The sequence below is a fragment of the Centropristis striata genome, chromosome 6, assembly GCF_030273125.1.
Source record: "Centropristis striata isolate RG_2023a ecotype Rhode Island chromosome 6, C.striata_1.0, whole genome shotgun sequence".
NCBI lineage: Eukaryota > Metazoa > Chordata > Actinopteri > Perciformes > Serranidae > Centropristis > Centropristis striata.
Window position 1 is genome coordinate 19,911,702 of NC_081522.1, and position 23,738 is coordinate 19,935,439.

A 23,738-nucleotide genomic window follows, 5' to 3' on the forward strand; every position below is an offset into this window, starting at 1 on the left:
TTAAAGGAGGCTTTTACTGTTATGTAGCCCTGAATGTTGAATGTGGTCAACACTACAATATAAAATCCTAAGTATCCTTTTTCCATTTTCAGTTTTATATGGTAATTGTTTTTATTTATTATATCTTAATTGTGTTTCATGCTACCAACTGTTAAAATATATAGTTTTTAACAGAAAAAAACTAATACAAAGTAACAAGACATTGTGGTAACACTTTACAATTACCATCATTTATAAATGGTAAACAGATTTTTTAATGTTTAGTCATCATTTATAAACCGTATATAGGCCATTTAGAAGGGTAAATATATATTTTTATTAATGTTTAACTAACTGAATAATTTATGAATGGCAAATAGATGGTATATTAATGTAATTTATAGTTACTTTACCATTAACAAACCAATGAATTATAATTAATAGTTTATTAATAGTTTTAGTTGCTCTCATTATAACATTTTTAACACCATATTAAGTATGTTAATGATTTAGAAAAGATTCATATACCTTTAAGAAATTGGTTTAAAACATTTAAAGATTAAATATGTTAGCGCTTTGTAAATGGTTAATAATTGGTCTATAAACCATCTATAAACATAATTTAGTTGGTTGTTGTAAAGTGTTACCGACATTGTTCATTGGGTGAGGAACTTAAGAAATGTTGTTATTAAATGAATCCTAAATTGACTCAATAGTATTTTGTTGGCACTGCACACTGACTGTCTTTATTAGCCGTCTACTGTAAAAACACACATACTGTGCGTGCTGCCCTATACTGTCATTCAGCAAAACATGATGCTATCAATAGACGCAGAGCCAAATGGTGTGTCTGGTTGGACAGGAGCAGTCAGGGACAAGACACCAGCTGACAAACGGACGGCTGACATACTGTTGCCGGGTGACATGGATGATGTGTGTTACAAATAGAAACAATAGTTCCACAAGAAATCCAATGCTAATCCAGTGACAATTATGAACTGTCAACAGAGCTCTATTTAAAGTTGGAGAGGGATTTATTGTTTCCACTTTTGTTGAATCAAATGACTTTCCTCTCTAAAAAACGAATGTACTGCAGTATGTATGTTTGTATTGTATTGTAATCAAGGCTCCAGTATTAGTCCGACCTTCATGCAGGTTTCTGATTGTCTGTTAAGATCGAACTTAAAATACATGATGGCACAAATATATGTTTAGGTTTGCATGCATATTTAGTCTTTATTCTGACTTACCTTTGATCTCCCTCAGACTCCAGGTTTGGCAGGCTGCAGAAAATAAAAGGAAAAACATATAAATGGAAGTGTATCTCATAACTGTACAATTGTTCCTCATAAAAAGCTGTGAAAATATGATGTAAACATCAGGAGATATTTATCAACTCTGGTTCTGTCATTTTTTTAAAAAAGGTCTTAAAACTAACATGAACACATTTTTTAATATTCAAAAGCCTTATACACTGCAAAAAAAGAAAAGCTGGGTGCACTCAAAATTTCAAGGCAACAAACTTCGATAACATTTTAAGTTGGACAATTAAACTACATATTTGCTCAACTCTCTGGCACGATTGTAACGCCGCTATGAAATGTCAGCTAATGTTGTGACCACAATTTTGAGTTAGCATTGATACGCTAACAAGCAGCGCCGCTAGCATCAGTTAGCTGCTAGCATCCGTTAGCCGCTAGCATCAATTAGCCGCTAGCATCAATTAGCCGCTAGCATCAGTTAGCCGCTAGCTTTCGCTAATGACCGAATTTCTCAACAAAGAAATAAGAGTTAGCAGAACTATTGTCCCTTGTTTTGAACCCCGACTTAAAGATGTAAGTAACAACAAATCAGAAACTTGTTTTTGAGCAGACAGCTGGCTTCCTTTGTTGTGCTAACTTACATTAATCGCCTAAATGTCTGTAATTTATATTTCCAAGTTTTACCAACTTAAATCACTGTTTTAGGCCAAAAAATACAAGTTGGCTTTTTTGCAGTGTACACACACAATGAGATTCTAACTAAAATGCATTATGCTGTGAGTGGCTGTTTGGAGCTTTGCATGCTCAGTAGAAGCTGCAGGTTATTTTTAGGTTTTTCAAGTTGACACCTCTTTCGTCCGGAGAAGGTGACTGTTATCACGTTGGGCAGAGCGAGGGCTGATTTACAGAAGGTTGCTGCAGCAGCAGTAAGATCACAGCAGTTAGGAAGTGAACCTGCGACTGACATTTAAGAGGCTCTGACATGTAACCAAACCACATGTAAACAGCACTGACAGCACTGACCACTGCTCTGACAACCTATAAACAACAGCGATTGAAAACAAATATTTGAACATAATGTAAGTTTTTGTATTTAGAAGCCAATTATACAATTTACTGAGAAAAAATAAAAATAAAATGCTTTCTAGTAGACTTTCTTGTTTCTTGTTTTTTTAGTTTATAAAATCAATGATTTCAGCTCAGTAACTTTAATTTATTCATTTAAAATACAAAACATCAAAAATTGTCAAAGGAGAGACTAATAAGCTACATAAGATCATATATTTTATTATACATTAAAGTATATGAAAATAATAATAAATATGCAATATTAATTATATCATTTTTTTAGTTTTGAAGTTTGAAGTAGTAAGCAGTTTCGAAAATGGCATGGTTAGAGTATAGAAACTTAACTCAAAGCATTTTGTGTCATATGTAAAACGAATATGGATGTGAAAAAACGTATATTTTTTAAGAAGTTCTGAACTGAAAAATGCGGTGACTACAACATAAAAATCAACATGGCAAATGTCAAATTGAATTTCTTGTAAAGTGACGAACATTTCCTCACTTATCCGGACTAAAGTGAGCAATTTCCAACAAGTACAATAAAAGCTCCACTTGAGATAATTTTCTCATCAGCACTCATCATCTAATGACACTTGAAAGACACTAAAGCCTGAATGGACGGCTGATTGTCTTTATCCTGCAGCCATCGTAAACACATGGTAATCATGAGAACTCACAGCTTTCATCTGTGACTGAAGCACTGAGGGCTATTTCCCCTCATGTCAACACCTTTAAGGAATCACAGTCATGTTAGAGGATAATTCATCAGTATTGAAGCCCATTATGCCAGGAATAGAAAACATAAAATGAAAATGTATTCCTTCGATGAAAAGAAAAATCCTTTAAGTCATTATAATGTAAAACTTTCTCAAGAAATTACTAAAAATATTTAAAAATTAACTTTATATAACTTTAATTTAAAAACTTAAAATAATGTTTTTCCTATATCTCAAATAATAAAATAAATAAATATATATGAAAATAATGATAATTTTTTTCAAAATAATGAATTGGCATTACAAAATAATGAGAAACTTTTTTCAAATCTCAGCAAAAAAGATACAAACTCATTATGTCGTGTCATTATTTTTTATATATTTTCTTAATAAAATGATTGATTGGATGTTTTCTTTCCCTGACATTGGCAGAAAAAAGAGCTTCATAGCTGAGGGAGTCATACAAAACAGTTTCTATCACTACAGTCTAATCATCAAAGCCAGGCTGAGGAACAGTTTCTAACTATCTTTAATTAGCTTAAATGTCCATTTGAAACTTTATGTCTCCTAATGATGACGGGGAGTAATGGTGCATGTTCACAGTGATGACCACGCCTGATAATGACAGATATGGCTGTCCTATTTGTCAACAACCATTCTTTTTAAACTCTTAGTTTCTCATTCAGTTGTCTTGTTTTGTTATTACCAAACACCAGCCACAAACAAAATCCTTTACAGTAAAGGTGTGGAGCAGCCAGTTAATGTGTTGTAATTAATTACTTCAGCAGGTTCACTGCAAAATAAGCCACCTTGTATTTTTCGCCTAAAACAATGATTTAAGTTAGTAAAACTTGGAAATATAAATTATTGACATTTAGGGCAATAATGTAAGTTAGCACAACAAATTAAGCCAGTTGTCTGCTCAAAAACAAGTTTGTGAGTTGTTCTTACTTATATCTTTAAGTTGGAGTTCACAACAAGGGACAATAGTTCTGCTAACTCTTATTTCTTTGTTGTGAAATGCGGGAAAGTGCTGAAATTAGCGAAAGCTAGCGGCTAACTGAAGCTAGCCTTTAAATATTTAGTTTAATCGTCCAACTTAAAATTTTATCGAAGTTTGTTGCCTTGAAATTTTGAGTTCACCCAACTTTTCTTTTTTTGCAGTGTTCAGTTTGGAGTGACAACCTCGCTATCCAACCTGTGCCGCCCAGTTTTAAGACTCTTGACTTTACTGCACACCAGATATCTAACCTGCACTGCTTTGACTTGGTTACCAAGGTCAAGATAGAAATAGTCATCGACTTTAACGACAGAGAAATCCCAGACGCTCCCTGCCCTGTGCCATATTTGGGCTGGGAGAGCAGAGGGGCAGCTAGAGCAAGAGGGAGCAGGTGTGTGAGGAAGGGTGGTGGTGGTGGAGATGGTCGGGGGGAGTTCCCACTGGTGGAAATGACAGGTTGCATTTGTGTAATACGATGTCGGTAAACACGTCACCCCACCTAGGAAAGATGGCCTGTAATTTGATCCTCTTACAGTTTTTATTGAATCAGAACTTATAAAGTAAAAAAAAATAAAGCAGTACTTATTATCTTAATTTCTTGCAATATTACATGCTGACCGAAAGTTTAGAGAAAAGCAAAAACGAAGTAAAACTATATAGAAACCAAAGCTGTCTGACAAAAAAACCTTCTTTAACATTTGGAAAATGAAGTTTATTCTTGATCTTGGAAGCAGGAGGTGACCAAACAGTTCACCGTGGCAAGATAGTTTTCAACTTCCATATCATCATTTAAGAGAACTTGGACAAGAAGTCCTTAAAGTGTCAAGAAAAATAGAAATTCAATGAAAACTCTGTCTGCTTAGGGAGGTTTATGTGATGCTTCAAAAGCTCCACAACAGCTTTAAAATGACTCTTGTAGTGAGACTTTTTATGGGTTGAATATATAAACACATGGTGAGCTCTGAAGACATGAACAGCTGACTCTCAGAGCCACCAATCACCATCAAACACGTCAATGAGGCCGTCTTCATAAATCTGACGAGCTTTCACTCTCACTCTCCTGATCAGTCATGCACTCATTCATCCTCTCTTACCTTTGCTTTATGAGCATTTCTCATCTCAGTGATTTGCATCTGCTCTTTCATACTCACAGCCCCTCACAGATATACAATATTTCATCCATGCATAGCTCCGAATCTGACCACGGCTTAACAATAACAACAACTAACATGGTGGAAACATAAAGACAAACTCCCCTTAATGTGTCTAAACGCTTCAGGAAGGCAGAGTCTCAGTGACAGCTCCTTAGTCTCTCCCTGAGACATATGATAAGTGAGAAGGTCGGGCCCCAGCAGGGTGTTCAATCCAGCCTAATATCAGAGGCGGTGCCAGCTCGTCCCTGGCATCGGGACAGGAGGAACTGTGTGAATGTGTGTGTGGCTGCCAGGGACACCGGGACAATCAGGCATGGGCAACGGAACTTTGTTGACACATGGAGACTGATCGTGGCGCTATCCTGGGGAGGTGACGAGATACTCAGATGTGGGGGATCGAGACTAATGACTCCCAGAATGCATTGGGTAGAATATGGGTTCAGTTTCAGCTGAGCTGTTTCAAATGTGCTCAGATTTCCTAGATGCACTGGGTTAACTTTCGCTGAAAACTATTAATGTGCATTCATTAATAAAGTAAAAGATTTTTGCCCTTTTTTGCTTTTTTTAAAAGCTCAGATATTATTAAATGCAACAGTCCACACAAATAATTACTGTTATAGACACATAATGTACTTAACCATCATTGTATCAAATACAGCAAAGTAGAACTCAGGCAAAGAACTACATTTGGTAACTTCAGGTAATATTTCGAGAAAAAAGTTGCAAATTTACTAGACTAAAGTGGCAAATCTACAAGAAAAAAAGTTGCAGATTTAAGAGATTTAAAGTGGCAAATCTGCGTTAAAAAAGTCGCAGATTCACCACTTTAACCCTTAATAGGGTAATAACCCTTATTTTAACCCTAGAGAATATTGGAGGATATTACGTACTGCCAGAATGTCTAAAAAATTATTCGAAAATAATATTTTGAGAAAAAAGTTTACGAGATTAAAGGGGCAAATCTACTTTGTGGTGAAGTGGTGGTGAATCTGTGAGAAAAAAGTTGCTTTTTTTCTTGTAGATTTGCCACTTTAAATCTAGTAAATTTTCAACTTTTTTTCTCGAAATATTACCTGAAGTTACCAAATATAGTTCTTTGCCTGATAAAGGGTGAAGCTAAATCTAGGAAACATAAATGTACCGTAATGCAGGAGATAACTGAACGTCTTTGGAAAATACTACAAGGACATTTCATATATTCAGCGCAGTGGTTATGCAACAAGGTTACATGATCAATCTGAGTGGCCACTGCGATTTGGCAGTTCATAGTAAAAGTACAGGAAAATCACTTTTTCAAGAATTCTTCAGTAAAAAGAGCAAAAGTAAGAGCTCAGAAAAGCTTTAATAAAATATTAATATATATCACTGCCCACAAATGAGACATTTGCCTCATGTTACTCGAGGCCTGAAGTAGAGATTGCTTTGATTTGAACAGCCACTAGCAAACAAAAAGGTCCAGAATAACTGATTTAACACTTTTGTCCAAAGTGCTTTCAAGCTCCATAGAAATATGACTTTAAAACTTTAAAAGCACTTTGAATGAAATGAGTGGTATGGTGTGTGTAGGTGTCATTTGAAAAGGTGGGGTTTTGTTTTGTTGTGAGGCAAGAGAGCTAACCACTACGAGCATTTGATTAATTTTGGGTCAGTACTGCATGAAATGATCGTTGCCATTCTCTATTGTCAATCTATCTCTCTATCAGCCATAAAAAACAAAAGCTGCAACATCAGCTTGATTTCACTGACCCACAAATCCATTCATGTTATATTGCCGTGTCATGTTAAGAGGTCTGATTTTGATTCTAATTGCACTGCCGTGTCAGGCACGTAGAATTCATTGCTACAAGAAAACGCATTAATAAAGCTTCCTGACAGACCAATTACCAGAGAGGTCTAAAAAGCACGAGTCAGAGTGCCACACAGGCTGAGGTGGTGGTGGTGGGGGGGGGGGGTTAATTCCTCCGTGAATTAACCTTTCACCTCTGGATTGGATTTCTTTACAAGAATGAACTGTATAACATACAGTACATGGATTTCCCAGAGGGCACATGAATCTTATTGCTTTGTAAGTGAATGGACGGAGAGGTTGTTGATATACTGGATCGACCGCTGGACAGATACTGTCATGTTAATGAGATGAGCTCCATTGAAGAAAAGCCCTTAAATGCACAGAGCATCATTTTATCTCGGCAGAGGAGATTAAATATCAGATACTGAGGGCAAACAATGATTTGCATCATCCTCCTGCTCCCATCTAGCAGTTATAACTATTATTTTAACTTTGTTAAGTACACTCCATTTATCATTTACTTGTGGAAAAATAGTATTAGATTCATGATATTTAAACAATACACATTAACAGCACAGTGAATTAAATCATGTCTCATGGACAAATGGGCAGACAAGCTTACTGAAGTTGCTTTGCATGACAAGTATCTAAACTGGTTCCCAATCCACGTTTCTATTGTTTCTTTGAAGTTTCTCTGACTACTTTGCAATGTCTGGTTCCTGTATGCTAACTCACTTAAATAAGTCTAAATCACTTCATCATGTAACTTCCTCCTGTTTTTTGATCATGTAAGACTGAAACTCTGTATATAAGGAAGAAAAGTTTACTTTGTCGGGAGAGATTGCTGAGAACTCTCTCCGTGCACGTAACTAAAGGCTTTGATTGATCACATCAGCTTGCTGCATTTTTCTACATTTTAATTAGAAATTGCAACTACATACTGTAGTAGTCTCTTAGATTGATTAGACAACAGGAAACTCAATCATTCAAACTCAAAAAAACGATGAAAATGGAGAATTGACTGACACATACAGGAAACAGGGAACTTGTTACTTACCTGTTCCAGGTGACTGTTCCTGAAATTCTCTGCATCTCTCCCAGTGCTGCCAGCAACAGAGACGATTTCCCACAACCCACCTGGCCCACAATCATCGTCAGCTTACCTGAGAGGCAAAGACACAGTAAGTCAACACGCAAGAGTCAGACAGAAACAAATGGGCAGCAGAAGTGAGGAAACAGATTGTCCATCACAATGACTGACGCTCACCGAAAGGAATCTTAATGTTCACATCAGAAAGTGTCGGTGGTCCGTCAGTCCAGGTGAAATAACCGCTAGTTATCTGAGGAGAGAAGAGATTCATCCAGGAGTCAAACAGAGAATAACTCACTCTTTAACAAGTAAACATGATGCAGAGTGGCAGTGATGCAATAAGAAGTACATGTGGCATCAGTCTTATTTATTTCATGCAGGAGAAGAAGAATACTGGAGCTATTTACTCCCATCAAGGCAAATTGCTGCAGTTTCCCAGATATTAATAAGATATTTCCATACAGCAAATTACTCAGACACATCAGTGAAAGTCCTGTCAAAATGCATCCAAAATATCATGTATGATGTCCAGACTGTGTTGTCATGATGAAACCTCAATGCAATCAGTCCAGTCAGGAGATAGGCCCACTACAAAACATTATGTAGATGTAAACCATGTCTGGGCCCTAAAATCCAAGCACTGTTCTTCTTTTAACTTGAATTGTTGCTATGTAATTTATATTAATGATATTGTGTCTCATTATGCCTCTAAGTTCCATCTTTTATCTTTTAGTGCCAATTGCAATATTTTATTTTGAAACATCTGTTTCACACTCATGACTATGAGTATGATATGATTGATTACTTTTTGGTCCATATTCACTTTTAAATGCATCTATTTTACAGCCACATATGTAAGTGTATTTATTAACACGCAGTGTCCCTGCAGTGTGAACAGAGGGGAGTAAACAGATCTGTTCTCAGGCTGCCTTTTGATTGGAATAATTTACCATTACATATTAAATCTATCACATATTTTTGGATTATTTAAAACTAGCTGAAGGTGGACAACATAGCAGGGACTCCACATTATTATTCCTCATGCAAAGAAACCTGTAAAGGTCATAACTGCCACATAGCTGATTGGAACAAAACCCAGAGAAAAGGGTTTGCACCCATCAACTCAGTCAGGGAAATCTGAAATGACTGAGCTTTAACAAAAAATGACTAACTTCTACACCACCGCATTCATTTTGATAAATATCGAATCTTTCTTTCTGACCTGGTGGCGTCTGATGGAGGATGCCGCGCCCTTTTCTCACCTTGAAACAGATGTCTTGGTCCACATCCTGGTAGGGTCCGTCGCCCTCGTTGTCCCCCTGTGAGCTGTAGTTGTTCCAGTCGTCCCTCGGGGGGCGTTTCCGGTTCACCACCTTCAGGGGCTGGTGGGGTCGGGACGAAGAGGAGGATGAAGGGAAAGGTTTAGAGGATGACTACAGGAGGGTTGTATAACATCCGGCACAAAGGACAAACGGGTAAATGGTGATATTAATAGGAGAGGATAAGGTGGAGGAAGAAAACATTCACAGCAAAGTGAGACAGCTTAGAGGAGACAGTGTCTGCCTTGTTGTTGCCTCAATCAAGCCAACCAAAACGGAAAAACATGTGTGCACGTGTGCTTACCACAGCCTGGTATCTATTTTGGTTGTGATTGCTGGAGCCAGAGGTGACCATGGCTCTGGGCTCCTGTTCGTCTCCAATCTCATCGCTAGAGAAAAACTCACTGAGCTTCTGAACACTGCAGGTTAAACAGAAAGAAACAGAGAAGTCACTAATGATACAAATAATATGAATTTGTATAATAAATCTGGGTAACGCTTTATAATAAGGTCCTTAATAACCATTAATTAACAAGTAATAAGGTTCTCGCTTTAGATCCGGTAGTTGCAAAAAGCATAGTTAACTTATAGTTAACTTATAATAGATGAGCAATAAAGTATAATTTAATATCAATAAGCAAACAAAATAAGATTAATAAAGGCATGGCAAAGACATAATGGGTGGGTCATAATGGGTGTTTGTAATGCCATTATTAACACTTATATAAGCTTATAAACACACAATAATGTTAATAAGCATTTTGTAAGGATTTACAAGGGCCTTATTACTTGTTAAATAATGGTTATTACAAGGACCTTAATATAAAGCGTTACCTAAATCGGTATACAGTAGAGACTGAATGAGATCACTTTCATCCAAGATAACAGCATCACATTCTTTATTCAGTGAAACAGATTGGAAAATCTATGTTACACGCTTCACTGACAACAAACACCCACGTGTCTCTGCATCTCTGAATTACATCATTTATCTTCTTCTTCACTACTTAAATAAGAACAGATACATCTAAGTCTAACACCTGAATCAGTGCTGAATGTCAGATCAAACACTGGGACTCATTTCCTTCCATTTTCCCTCAATCTGTCCTAATGTCTATATAGTACACAAGATCATGATTGAAATGAAAATGATTTTTGAAACATGAAAAATATCAGCCCACATAGAATACCGGTGCTAATGATGTTAGACCACAATTGATTTGGCCAATCAAAGTAATAACAATATCACACACAAAATACACTGTTATGAAAATCTTTTTTTACTAAACATATAATGGGGAAAACAATGCTGGGGTGATTTAGAAATAGTGTTATAAAGCTATTCATTTTATTTGTATTATTTTTTTATTTAAATGGTAACTAAACATACAGTACTAATGTTAATATGTATTTAATTTTTACTGATTCTTATCTTGTCAGAGTTGACTCCAAGAATCAATGCACTAATGTATGTAATGTAATGTATGTATAATGTATAAATATTGTTAAATAATGGTAAAGTTATTTGTTTGAGAAAGCAGCTTTCTGAATACATATTGAACACTCATATTAGTGGAAACATTGGTGCACAATAAAAATGGTCTATTTTCATTCGTACCCGAAAAATCAACCTTCATATTGATAAATTATGAACATTTTTCCAATCTAAAATAGGGATCAGTATCAGTTTTACAAAATCCCACATCGGTCATGCTCTAAATAAAATATATTTACAGTTGCACAATGACTTTGCTTTTATAACATTTCCTAACTAGCCTATTGTTCCTCTACAAAAAGACATTTTCTGTTGTTGAGGTGTGAAGATGAACTGAATCCTTATTTTATTCCTGGTGTCTGACAAAGTGTGTCAGATCACACAGTCCCAGAATAGACATCTCAAAGGATCACATGCAGCTTCCACAGAAAGGAAGAAAAGCCACTCTCATTCAGATAAGGTGCTTACATCAGCAAATGTTGTACTCATTGGTCTCCTAAAGGTCCTTTCATCAGGTCGGTTTCATCCCCCCAACTCTTTACATATTTTGTCCTGTCAAAGTGACATGCCCTCATTGCTTGTACAGTCTCAAGAAAAAGAGCTCTGCTTCAGAGCTGCTTTGAGTCATTGATTTTTTTTTTTTAATAATTAAGTTTGTTTAAGTTTGTTTTTCACAAAACAGGCGAATTATAATGTGGAAAATGAGTACAGTATGGTATGTTATTCCTATTTTCCGTCTTTTGTCTATCTATCGGGGTTTAAACATAAACTGTGACTTAAGAGCGTGTATGGTTATACGGTTAGCATATTTTTGTTTTTTCATTGTTTTTGTGTGAAGCACATTGAATTGCTATGTGTATGAAATGCGCTATACAAATAAATATGCCTTGCCTTGCCTTGCTTTGCCTTGAAAGTTGACGCAAGCTAATTAAGTCTGCTGTGTGCTAATCGTCATTGTCAAGTGCTAATGCTAAGTTATTGTACTTGTTTTCTACTTAAAGTCAAGGATCAAGATCAAAGATGAAGAGTTGTTGTGCAGTAGAGCACTCCTCCCTGCAGATATAAGCATGCAAGCTAGGGAAAAGGGGTTGATGAATTCTCCTAATTGCCCTCCATAGATCTGTAAAAGTACAAGGAGTGTACCATCAACTTGATCACCAATATAAAAAACACAGCAGTATACACTCGGGAAGTGATTGACTTGTGCAGCATCAGCAGCAGAGGGGGAGAGACCTGTATCTCATCAGCTGCTGAATCACAACAAGTCTTCACTGACAAACTAATTGTGAAGGTAATTGCAGGTATAAACAGGCAGAACAGTCTAGTGTACGGAAACAAAAAGACCTGAACAAAGGCTGATCCAGCTAATCCATCTACTGCAAGAAAAGGTCAGATGATCATGTTGCTTGTTTATTGTCAGAAGCAACCTGGTCTCACAGGAATCCGTGAAATAGCCACGGATTCGCTTAACTCAAAATCCGTGGAATAGCCTCGGAATCACTCAAATTTCGCTACAATGCAAGTTAATGACAGTCATATCCCGTGGCTATTCCATGGATATTTTTTCCTATTGGTTTGTTCCAAGTCACGTGACTTTCAACGTCCCGGCGGTCAGAACAAAAAACATGGCGGACAGCTCTCTAATTTTTAGTGAAAAAAATCTATATTTTGACTTAGTTTCTGCATAAAAATGGATTTTGATTACATTTCTAGCGAGAAATATAGGTTTTATTTTCTAGATATTCACTCAGTGAATGTACATAATCACTTTGTGGTGAAGATCTCGCCAGAAAAATATGACTGTCATTAACTTGCATTGTAGCAAAATCCGTGTCAGTTTCACAGAAATTTGAGTGATTCCGTGGCTATTCCACGGATTTTGAGTTAAGCAAATCCGTTGCTATTTCACGGATTCCTGAGAGACCAGGTTGGTCAGAAGTGTTTCTGTTGTTGCAGCTAACATCTCCTTTTGCGTGACTGTTTCAGACATTTCCTCTACAATTAACATTCAAAAACCAAAACAAACCATCAGTGGTGGAAAAAGTATTCAGATCCCTTAATTAAGTAAAAGTACTAATACCACATAACAGAATTACTCCACTACAAGATAAGGGTCCCTGTTCAAAACGTACTTAAGTAGAAGTAGAAATCAACCAGCATCAAAATGTATTTAAAGTATCAAAAGTAAAAATGCTCGTTATGCAGAATGTACCCACTCAGATTGTTTTATATATGACAAATATATTATTCGATTATTTGTATTGATGCATTTATGTAAGCAGCATTTTAATTTGTAAAGATAGAGCTAATTTTAACTACTTATTAAACTGACATGAGGTTTAATTAAAAAATGTCTAATTACTTTAAATGCATCATGTTTTTCATGTTTAATCTCAACCTGAAAAGTAACTAAAGCTGTCAGCTATATGTAGTTGAGTAAAAAGTACAATATTTGCATCAAAATGAAGTGGAGTAGAAGTATAAAGTTACATAAATGGAAATATTCAAGTAAAGTACAAGTACCTCAAAATTGTACTTAAGCACAGTACTTGACTTAATGTACTTAGTTACATTCCACCACTCCAAACCACTATTTCATACTTTACTTTTAGATTATGTAAAGATATTCTTTGCCATTCATCAAACCTTGTGCCTCACTAGGGATATTTTTGTCTTTTTAATTTTTTTGATTATTTCGGCTGTGTTTATGCATATGACACTTTTCAACTTTTAGAAGTTCAACCTCAGCTCCTATAATACGTCCATAATAAACTGTGAAGCATATATGCATTCAGACTCTAAAGGAGTACATTGTCTCCATTAAAACCATAATTTTCTATCCCACGGCCACAAAAGCATAAAATTGTGCATTCTGTTGACAATACATTTTGACAATACGTTATTTTTCTGGATTCTTCTAAAGTTATTGCTGCTGTATTGTGAAGCTCACCAGTGTTTAATGTTATGTCAAACTCAATTTTGTTACAAACCATTGACATAACCCAGACTGTGAAAAATATGTACATATTAAAGTTCCCCCTCGTATTTACTGTTGAGAAAATAATTCCAATTTTATGTGTTTTTCAATAAGAGTTGTATGATGTGAACAAAGGTTTAAATTCTAAAAATGAATGAATATTTGTTAGATTTGATCAGGACTACACTGTAATAAATTATTCTGTAGTCATTTCATTTTACTTAATGTATTTGATAAAATTTATTAAATATAAATGCATCCTTGATTTTGAGGCAGTTGTTTAAGTAACTTTAATGTAAAAATGTCTGAGATGGAATCTACTTATTCTGATCACATTAAATATAATCTTTATGTGTATGTAATTCTAAATTAAGAGAATTTTGAATGAATCCAACACAATAGAATTAGTCTGTTTTCTAATTGACAGGCACTTCCTGTTAAGTTGTTATTAACTCAACTTGTAACATAGTTAGATTTAATTAATAATATTGCGTACAATCTGTTGCCTAAATTTTATTGAGTAGCTATTGTTTATCTTTTTTTACAGTGTGAAGTTCTTCTAATGATTTCACTCAATTAAAGTGGAAAACAATATCATTACATAATTTTCATTACATTTTTGTTCATTTAGGACATCACAGCCCCTTATTTTTTTTAAAGTGATGCTCAAATCTCCATGAAGACGATAAATCTGAAGTTCCACTCTACTGTAAAAATAGATTTTAGTCTCTCACCTAACAAGAGCCTTGACGGTGGAGCGCACCACGCTGGAGAGCAGGAAGAGGGGGGTGACCAGGATGTGAAAGAGGGACAGAGAGGCAAAGGCCACAGCTGGGGACAGATCCGCGTCCTCAGAGATGTGAACATGAACCACAAACGTCTGCAGGATGAGAGGGAGGGCAGAACAGCTGAGGTTAGTCCCAACAGTATGGATTTAGATCCTTAAACCTGTAATCTTAACCCTTTATCAGGCACTCATTGAAATACTTGGAAATTCACAATTTCAACCCTAAAGTGTCATTGCAGGACACTACAAGACTTTTTTTACTCGTGTGACATTTTTAAAAATATTACATTTTTATGTTGAAAATCAAGATCAATGAAGTGACCATATATGGTTCCTCGCCTGTGTAGGTGTATGTATAAAAAAATAGGAAAGACACATATAAACTTAAAGGAACATTGATTTTTATGTTGTTAAATGTTTTATCGAACATTTATAACACGTATATATGTATATATTTGTTATTTATGTGATATATAACAATATATCGTATATAATATAATATATAATGTCGGTCCAGGAGCAGGAGGTGTAAAAAAAGCCGTACTTCGCGCGTCCGGTCAAGAGGGAAATTAGAAAGGCGCATGGCCGCAGCTGATTGGTCCGATGGTGTGATGTCACTATCTGTGACATAGCCTAATATTTGCTGATTGGCTGAGAGAAGTCACGTGGTTCTCCGACCTCACTGAGCTGCATAGCAACGCCATTTTGGATGTCCGCGGAAGTGACCATATATATAGTTCCTTACCGGATAAAGGGTTAATGTTACAGAAACTGCCAGCATCAACTTGCCAACAAGAACTCCAAAGTAAACGACGGAATAGACGGTTTGTCAAAAAGAGCTCTCTAAAAATAGCACACATGTCATTATACATACACATACAGTTCATGCTTGTTAAAAAAGCTGCAGTTAGGCAACAAAACCTCTGACCTAGGTTTAGGGCAAAAAAATTCCTGATAAGGTGTTAATAAATACAGTTTAAACTGTTAAAAAATGTAAGTAAATGCTGGAAGTGAAGTAGTTACAAGAGTGACATGAGCCACAGAAGTTACGTAAAAAATGGAAGTTATGTAAAAAAAGTTGTTTAAATTTGTTTTCACATGGGACACAAACCAGTTTCTCCTGGGTGTCTTTTCTGAACTTGCTGTTGAAGTTGAGATATCCTGTCCTATCAAGACTTTAAGGTTAGAATCAAATCAAAGATGAATCATTTGTCTATGTCGTCCCTCTCCTTGCTATCTGTCTGACTTTTCTAATTTGTCACTGCTCAAGTCTACAACCATGGAGGACTTCTATAAATACAGAGTGCTGCTGTCAGAGAGCACTCCACTGTGTCTCTGTGAAATGTCACTGGACACTGGCAGTGGCGGTTCTACACAGGGGCCTCCAGGGGCCACTGCCCCTGTGAAGAAGCCCTTGGCCCCTGCTGTGGCCCCTGTGTCAAATTAATAATGAAATGATCAATTTAAAACGATGAATGACGGAACAATTTTTACCTATTTTTTGTTCAAACAATATCTCATTGTACACAAAAGGAACCCAGCATGTGTACATTGTATTATAGTTTAATTGTGCAATAAAACATGTGTGTATATATATAAAAAAGATAATTCTGACTGTACTGCACTTTCAAAATAAAAAAAGTAATTGTGCACAAAAATGAGAAATGTCATAGTCGATCAAAAATAGTTGTTATTGTTGGTAAGTCTCATTGTTTCAATCAGTGTATTTGTATCTTCCAAATGTACTTAAATAAGATTTTTAAATAAGCTAAAATAAAGGGTTTGAAAGCTTAAATATAATCTTTGCTGTTTTTTACAGTGCCCCTCTGATTAAACACTGGCCCCTCAGTAAAACTGGTCTAGAACCGCCACTGGACACTGGCAATACTCTGTTTATAATTCAACTCAACTGTAAGCAAACCCATCTTAAAAACAGCATATTAGATGCTTTACATGTATGTGAATTGATGATAGAGCTAGAGTTTAAACTCACCGTCAGGACAGCTGCAATGGGAATAGCTGCATTCATGAAAACTGAAGGAAGGAAAGAAATAGACAGGAGTATGTGAATTGTCAGGACTTTAACCAGTGGAAATAAACAATGTGGAAGATAATATCAAGAGGAGCAGTCTGTTTTGGGATTTTTTTATTGCTTGTATGCAGTCTGACGAAAAAAGCAGTAGTTTATACATGTCAGTTCGTAGATATTCTGTTAAAACTTCATGAATTTGGCATTTAATTTAAATTGATAACTTGGTTATGTATTGGATGCAAAAAATATCAGAATTTTTGTTTCTTAATTTAAAAGCTTTCTAGATCAATTTGACAGACTCAATAAATGAATGAATTAATGAATGAATTAATGCATGAATGAATGAATGACTGAATGAATTAATGCATGCATGAATGAATGAATGAATGAATGAATAAATGAATGAATGAATAACGTGATTACTTTATAAACACTTTTAGCATGTCGTCTCATAAATGTTTATGTTCACCACCTTGTCATGTCAGATGGCGGAAAGATTTTGAAATAAAATATACCCTGCAGGGAAATTAGATTAAATGATATGTAATGGTATGGTAATGGGACATTATTTGTTATAATAATCGCCTGTTTGAATACGGTTCACTGTCTATTTGTTTAACCCTTTATCAGGCAAAGAGCTATATTTGGTAACTTCAGGTAATATTTCAAGAATACAGTTGCAAATTTACTAGGTTAAAGTGGCAAATCTACAAGAAAAAAAGGAGCAGATTTAAGAGATTTAAAGTGGCAAATCTGCGCGAAAAAAGTTGCTGATTTACGAGGAGAAAGTGGGAAAAAAGTAACCTTTTTCTCCCAGATTCACCACTTTAACCCTTAATAGGACACTCATTGAAATACTTGCAAATTCCAAATTTTAACCCTAGAGAACATTGAAGGATATTACGTACTGCCAGAATGTGTAAAAAAAAAAAAAAAACATACGAAAATAATATTTTGAGAAAAAAGTTTACGAGATTAAAGTGGCAAATCTACGAGAAAAAAATGTGCAGATTTATGAGATTTAAAGTGGTGAATCTGGGAGAAAAAAGTTGCTTTTTTCCCACTTTTTCCTCGTAAATCTGCAACTTTTTTCACACAGATTTGCCACTTTAAATATCTTAAATCTGCGACTTTTTTTCTTGTAGATTTGCCACTTTTTTCTCGAAATATTACCTGAAGTTACCAAATATAGTTCTTTGCCTGATAAAGGGTTAATTGTTTCAAAATCTCTTTCTCTTTTTTGAACCAAGAGAAGATGTTGGAGTGGATTGCCTGTGAATTTGTTTTGTTGTGTTTTTGGTTGTTGTTAAATACCAATAAAAATAATATGCCTAAAAAGTTTAATGGCTGGTTTCCTGTGTGTAGTGGCTATCTGACATATCTTACCTAAACGTTGCGTTTCTCAACTTACTTATTCTCATAACCACTCCAAACTTCAATACAGTATATTTCACCTCCTGATATGACTACAGGAGCTGCTTAGGACGGCAATAAACAGGTATTAAATGCAGGAAATAAATCAGCGAATATTCCACAATATTTCTAAAATCAAAACAGAATGTATTTCTCTTTGTACTTTAACAAATTATGTACTAAAATAATATAAAACAAAGTTTTCATTGTTGGTGCCTACACTTCTCAGTCCTGTTTCCTGCCCTGTATTTTCTGTGACTCTCTGTCCTCAATTATGGAGTAAATTCACTGTTATAAAATATCAATAAAAACACGAATGGATGTCAAGAAAAAAACAAGGTTGTTACTGCAGTGACAACCATCTCAGCTTTGTGTTAATGGAGAATAAATCTTGGTTTCTATCACTGTCACAAAACTATTCTGGTCCATTATTCTCTTGTGTCAATGGAGAAATTATGATGGGTCACTCCTCTTCAATCTGCGGTTATTGATTTTGGAGCCTATTACAGAACTGGAGCCAAGCTGACTGCAGCCACTGCCTTATACCTTCCTGTGTTTCTGAGGAACCGACATTTCATATTTTCATTGAGCTCAAATGTGAGAGAGCAGAGTTGAATGTGTGCAGAGGACACACACACAAATCGCCTTACTGGATATGGATGTGTAGAGAGCGAAGGCCTGCAGGCTGGTGAGCTCTTTGACCCTCGTCTCCTCCACACTGTCACAGAAGATGTGCTCCCAGGCGTACAGCTTCAGCAGCTTGATGCCCCGCAGCAGCTCATTGGTCTTCTTTAGACGCTCGCTGGAGTATTCCTGCAAGCGGAAAAGGGAGACTTTGATTAAAAAAAACATAATCCGACACATTAGAGGTGAAGCCAGAGGGCGCCATGAGCGTCATTTCCTCTACTCCCTGGGTTTAGTTTAATCTAAACCATCAAAGCAAAGTTTTTTCTCTGGTATTAAATCATCCACCACAGTATCTAGGACTGGAGCAAACAGTATCGTTCCATTTGACTGGACTTACTGGATAGCAGCTATGTAGCAGCAGAAAGGCTTGAGGAAATATGAACATATCTTCTGTAACTGAAAAGATTTTGTTATTATTCCTCAAGGAAATAATACTACTTTAACCCTTAAAAGGGCACTCATTGAAATACTTGCAAATTCCAAATTTCAACCCTAGAGAATATTGGAGGATATTACATACTGCCAGAATGTGTAAAAGAACATAGGAAAATAATATTTTGAGAAAAAAGTTTACCAGATTAAAGAGGCAAATCTACGAGAAAAAAATGTGCAGATTTATGAGATTTTAAGTAGTGAATCTGGGAGAAAAAATAGCTTTTTCCCCCCACTTTTTTCTCGTAAATCTGCGACTTTTTTCGCGTAGATTTGCCACTTTAAATCTCTTAAATCTGTGACTTTTTTTCTTGTAGATTTGCCACATTAATCTAGTAAATTTGCAACTTTTTTCTCGAAATATTTCCTGAAGTTACCAAATATAGTTCTTTGCCCGATAAAGGGTTAAAAGTGTGTGTGTGTGTGTGTGTGTGTGTGTGTGTATCTGAGAGAGAGAGAGGAGCATGTGACGTCACCATCATTACATCCACTTCATTACCTGGTATGATGTGAACAAGCCAATATTGACTAAAACTGTTTGCAAAGTTCTGCATCATCTATCTGAATACTCACTGCAAATTATTGGACAAATGGAAGAGAGGGTAAAGTAAAAAAAAAGAAAAAAAAAAAAGACCCAGCAAACTGCATTATATTCTATCCAGTAGAAATTTCACTCTGAACAAACAATGTCAACCTTGTGGTCATACCAGATAAAAAGTCAGGGGGTCACCAAAGTAATTTCATCCTCAAAGGCTCTTAGAAGCAAAAAATGTGTGCCGATCCATTATGATATTTTTTATCAAAGCATAAAAAGCATTTTTCTTAAAATCAAATGCGGCGTCATAGGATTAAGACAGCACAATAACTAAGTTTACCTGCGTCTCAACAAGATTTACTGTGCAGGAACACTCCATTAAAACCAACAGCTCAATAAATACATATGCTGCTCGAAACCAGAAATAAACCACCCCTTATATTAGCATGAACAAAGCCTAAAAACATTGGACATTACGCTGACGCTGAGGGGAAAAACTCAATTAAACTGTATGTATGATGGTTTATTTCTTGTGACATCTTCAAAGGGAATGTTTTGGCTATTCCGTCCCTTTCTCAGTAAGACTCTGGAGACTCTTTTATTGACAAGACTGTCTAAAGCCTTTGACTGTGTGACAAGTTAATAACAGTGACTTCATATAGAGCAGACCTGGTCATCAGGCAGCCTGGGGGCCCCGTTGGCGGTCCCTGTCCAGCACACGTGAGGTTACCGGGAAATTAGAAATCAATACCACCGCAGTGCTTTTATTTTGAAGGTGACTTACGTATGGGCATGCATGCATATGCGGTTTACTGCAAAACACACATGCTCTATAGTGTTTTTGTTTGAATGTATGTTTAAAAGTAAGATAATGATGAATGATGAGTTTTTACTATTTATTTCCTGATATATTTGACTTCACATTAACATAGTCTTATAGTCTTATCATAGCATGTATTCTTACCAGTAGCAGCTCAAAACCAGACAAATTACTGCATTTTATAAAGTAATGAAATTAACATTGAACAGATTTAAGTTCAGAGTTTTGGTTCGGCCCCTTAGCAACCTTCACAGTATCTCATGTAGCCCCTTTGGAAAATTGACTGCACAACCCTGATATAGAGGTTTTGGCTTAGGGGGCCCCTGAGCCCTTAGACCCCTGGGTCTGGGCCGTCTACCCCATAAGTAAAGAGGTTACCAAAGTCAACAAGCTTCATTTTCTTCTGGACAATTCATGGCAAACCATCCTATAGTTGTTGAGATATTTCAGTCTGGACTAACGTGTTAAACCAAGCAATAACAACCTGTCCTACCACCAGTCTTTGACATCCACAGCGACTAGTATGGCTAAAAAAAGATCAAAATAGTCACAAAAAGATCTGCATCTCTGTCGAACGGCCTACACTGCAAAAAAGCCAACTTGTATTTTTTGGCCTAAAACAGTGATTTAAGTTGGTAAAATTTGGAAATATAAATTATTGATATTTAGGGCAATAATGTAAGTTAGCACAACAAAGCAAGCCAGTTGTCTGCTCAAAAACAAGTTTGTGAGTTGTTCTTACTAATATCTTTAAGTTGGGGTTCACAACAAGGGACAATAGTTCTGCTTACTCGTATTTCTTTGTTGTGAAATGCGGGAAAGTGGTGAAATTCGGTCATTAGCAAAAGCTAACGGCTAACTGATGCTAGCAGCTAACTGATGCTAGTGGCGCTGCTTGTTACAGCTACAAGAGTAGCCATTAGCGTATCAATGCTAACTCAAAATTGTGGTCGCAACATTAGCTGACATTTTATAGAGGTGTTACAATCGTGCCAATTCAGCACATTGCAGAAGTTAGCAGAAGTAAGGATTAAAAGTTATTATAACTTACAGTTGAGTTGACAAAAATCTGAATTCAGAGTTGAGCAAACTCAAAAACAAAACTTAAAATATTTAGTTCAATTGTCCAACTTAAAATTTTATCGAAGTTTATTGCCTTGAAATTTTGAGTTCACCCAACTTTTCTTTTTTTGCAGTGTAAAAAAATACTCACCAGGGTGCTCTTTTGTGTTTGGGACAGCTTGGTGGCCACAAAGTATTGAACAGGAGCTAACACAGCGATGACGGTCGCTCCAATCAAGGCACTGATTCCCAAGAGGTAGTAGAGCAGGATCACTCCCACAATAATCTGACAGTGGAAGATACAGAGAAAAAAAGAAAGACAATATATGAAAAAATGAGGAAAAGAAGATTTCCAAAGAGACGTGTGCAGTTACACAACGCTCCCCGCTGACCTTACAGAAACCGTACCGCTTTCTGAGACACAGTGACCTTGAGCATAATAAGGACATTAGCACACATACAACGTGTCATGCATGTGACATACAGCTTAAAACCCTTATGTGTTACCTGTAAAGCACATGTTGAGAGAATGACAACAGCACTTGAGGGGACATCATTATTTATCATACTGACATACTGACATTCATGCTAACAAATGAAGGGACATGTAATGCAGCACATTTCTACAAGCTTTTTAAATACAGTACTCTCGACTCCAACATCAGTCACTAGATTGAACAATGAATTAAGAATGATCAAACTGAAATATGTATGGAAAGCTTTTTTCATCCTGCACACACAGTCTCTCTCTCTCTCTCCCTCTCTCTCTCTCTCTCTCTCTCTCGGTTAACAACAGACATGAGTCCTGTCTGCACCTGTCCTTGGCTCCTTTCCAGCCGACCTGCCGTCTCTGGCTTTACACTGAACTAAAGCCGGATTCAGAAATCCCCAAGACGCAACGAACCAGATGGAGATAGATGTGCAATTTCACACTCACACACCGTCCCCTTCATCTGTCACAGGGTAATGTGTCACTGGGGACGAGGTGGGTGGTGGATAGAACACTTTTTTTTATAGTGGCTGCCTCCTTTAGTATTAGTCTTACCTAACTATGCATTTATTGTACAGTTATGGTGCCACCAACCCCACACAGTTTCTGTCAGCTTCTCACATGAATGGTGCCTGATTGCAGTGTGTGCTGTTGTAAACGATACATACAGTAACATACGGTGCCATCAATCCCTCTAATTCATCAGAATGCAGATTTTGGGAGGTTCTTTCCATCTAACAGCCTATATAAAAGACCCATTGCGTTGCAATACCTACACTACCAGTCATCTCCCAGTGAGGCAGACACCCTCTCTTTATTTAAGAGTCATCTTAAAACTTTCCTCTTTGACAAAGCTTATAGTTAGGGCTGGCTGAGGCCTGCCTTAGACCAGCCCCTCCTCTCTTCTCTCTCTGATGTCCCAATAATACATGACACAAGCTTGTATTTTTTGAGTACTCACACTTTTCTTTGTACTCGCTTTTCTTTGATTTGACTACCATACTATTTAATGTGCTAGAAAAAGTTTGTCCCAATACATCAGGTGTCATCAACTACATTTGTCAAGGGCCAGACTTTTTCTAAGCAGACACTGTGGGTGCCGGACTTTCAAATAAAGGAAGAATAATGTACTTATGCCTAGTTAGCCTATCGCTTTCTTAATAAATTCATACTACTTTTATTTGCCCATCAGTGTCAACAGACTCCTAATAAACATGGGAAATCTATAATGATAACTAGACTAGACACTTATAAACTAGAAATTGCACTCAGACTTCTGCCATGGAGGCAGTTCACTGAGGAGTGATAGTTAAAAACTGTGATTAGGGAAACGTCATTGTAAATATGCTAAATATCAGAACAAATTTATTTTCCTCCTCACATTCTCTCAATTCATTAGGCCCGGCAGGAAGCTTTGGCAGGCCATATGTGGCCCACGGGCCACCAGTTGATGATCGCTACAATACACAGTATGCCAAAAATACCAGGATGTCCTATTGTATCCAGTTGCATTTTGCAGTATGCAGGCCAGCTTGAGGGTCAAAGTTTGAGGTGCCATGTTATGACGAAGTAGTATGTCCGGCTGCATGCAGCTGTAAGTACTGTCTAAGGGCAGCTGCAGTACGTATGCT

General features: G+C 36.4%; 1 protein-coding gene across 3 annotated transcripts in view; it reads right to left on the reverse strand.

Annotated features, from left to right (window-relative positions):
• abcc8 (ATP-binding cassette, sub-family C (CFTR/MRP), member 8) overlaps nucleotides 1-23,738 on the reverse strand; it is an 84,176-nt gene that overhangs the window by 32,556 nt on the left and 27,882 nt on the right. For all 3 annotated transcript variants that reach the window (XM_059334961.1, XM_059334962.1, XM_059334960.1), the window contains exons 10-18: nucleotides 21,769-21,903; nucleotides 18,732-18,894; nucleotides 16,630-16,670; nucleotides 14,584-14,729; nucleotides 9,682-9,796; nucleotides 9,321-9,440; nucleotides 8,236-8,308; nucleotides 8,026-8,131; nucleotides 1,230-1,262 (exon numbers count right to left, since the gene is read on the reverse strand). In XM_059334961.1, the coding sequence (XP_059190944.1) occupies nucleotides 1,230-1,262; nucleotides 8,026-8,131; nucleotides 8,236-8,308; nucleotides 9,321-9,440; nucleotides 9,682-9,796; nucleotides 14,584-14,729; nucleotides 16,630-16,670; nucleotides 18,732-18,894; nucleotides 21,769-21,903 (932 nt within the window). The remainder of the gene's footprint in view (nucleotides 1-1,229; nucleotides 1,263-8,025; nucleotides 8,132-8,235; nucleotides 8,309-9,320; nucleotides 9,441-9,681; nucleotides 9,797-14,583; nucleotides 14,730-16,629; nucleotides 16,671-18,731; nucleotides 18,895-21,768; nucleotides 21,904-23,738) is intronic.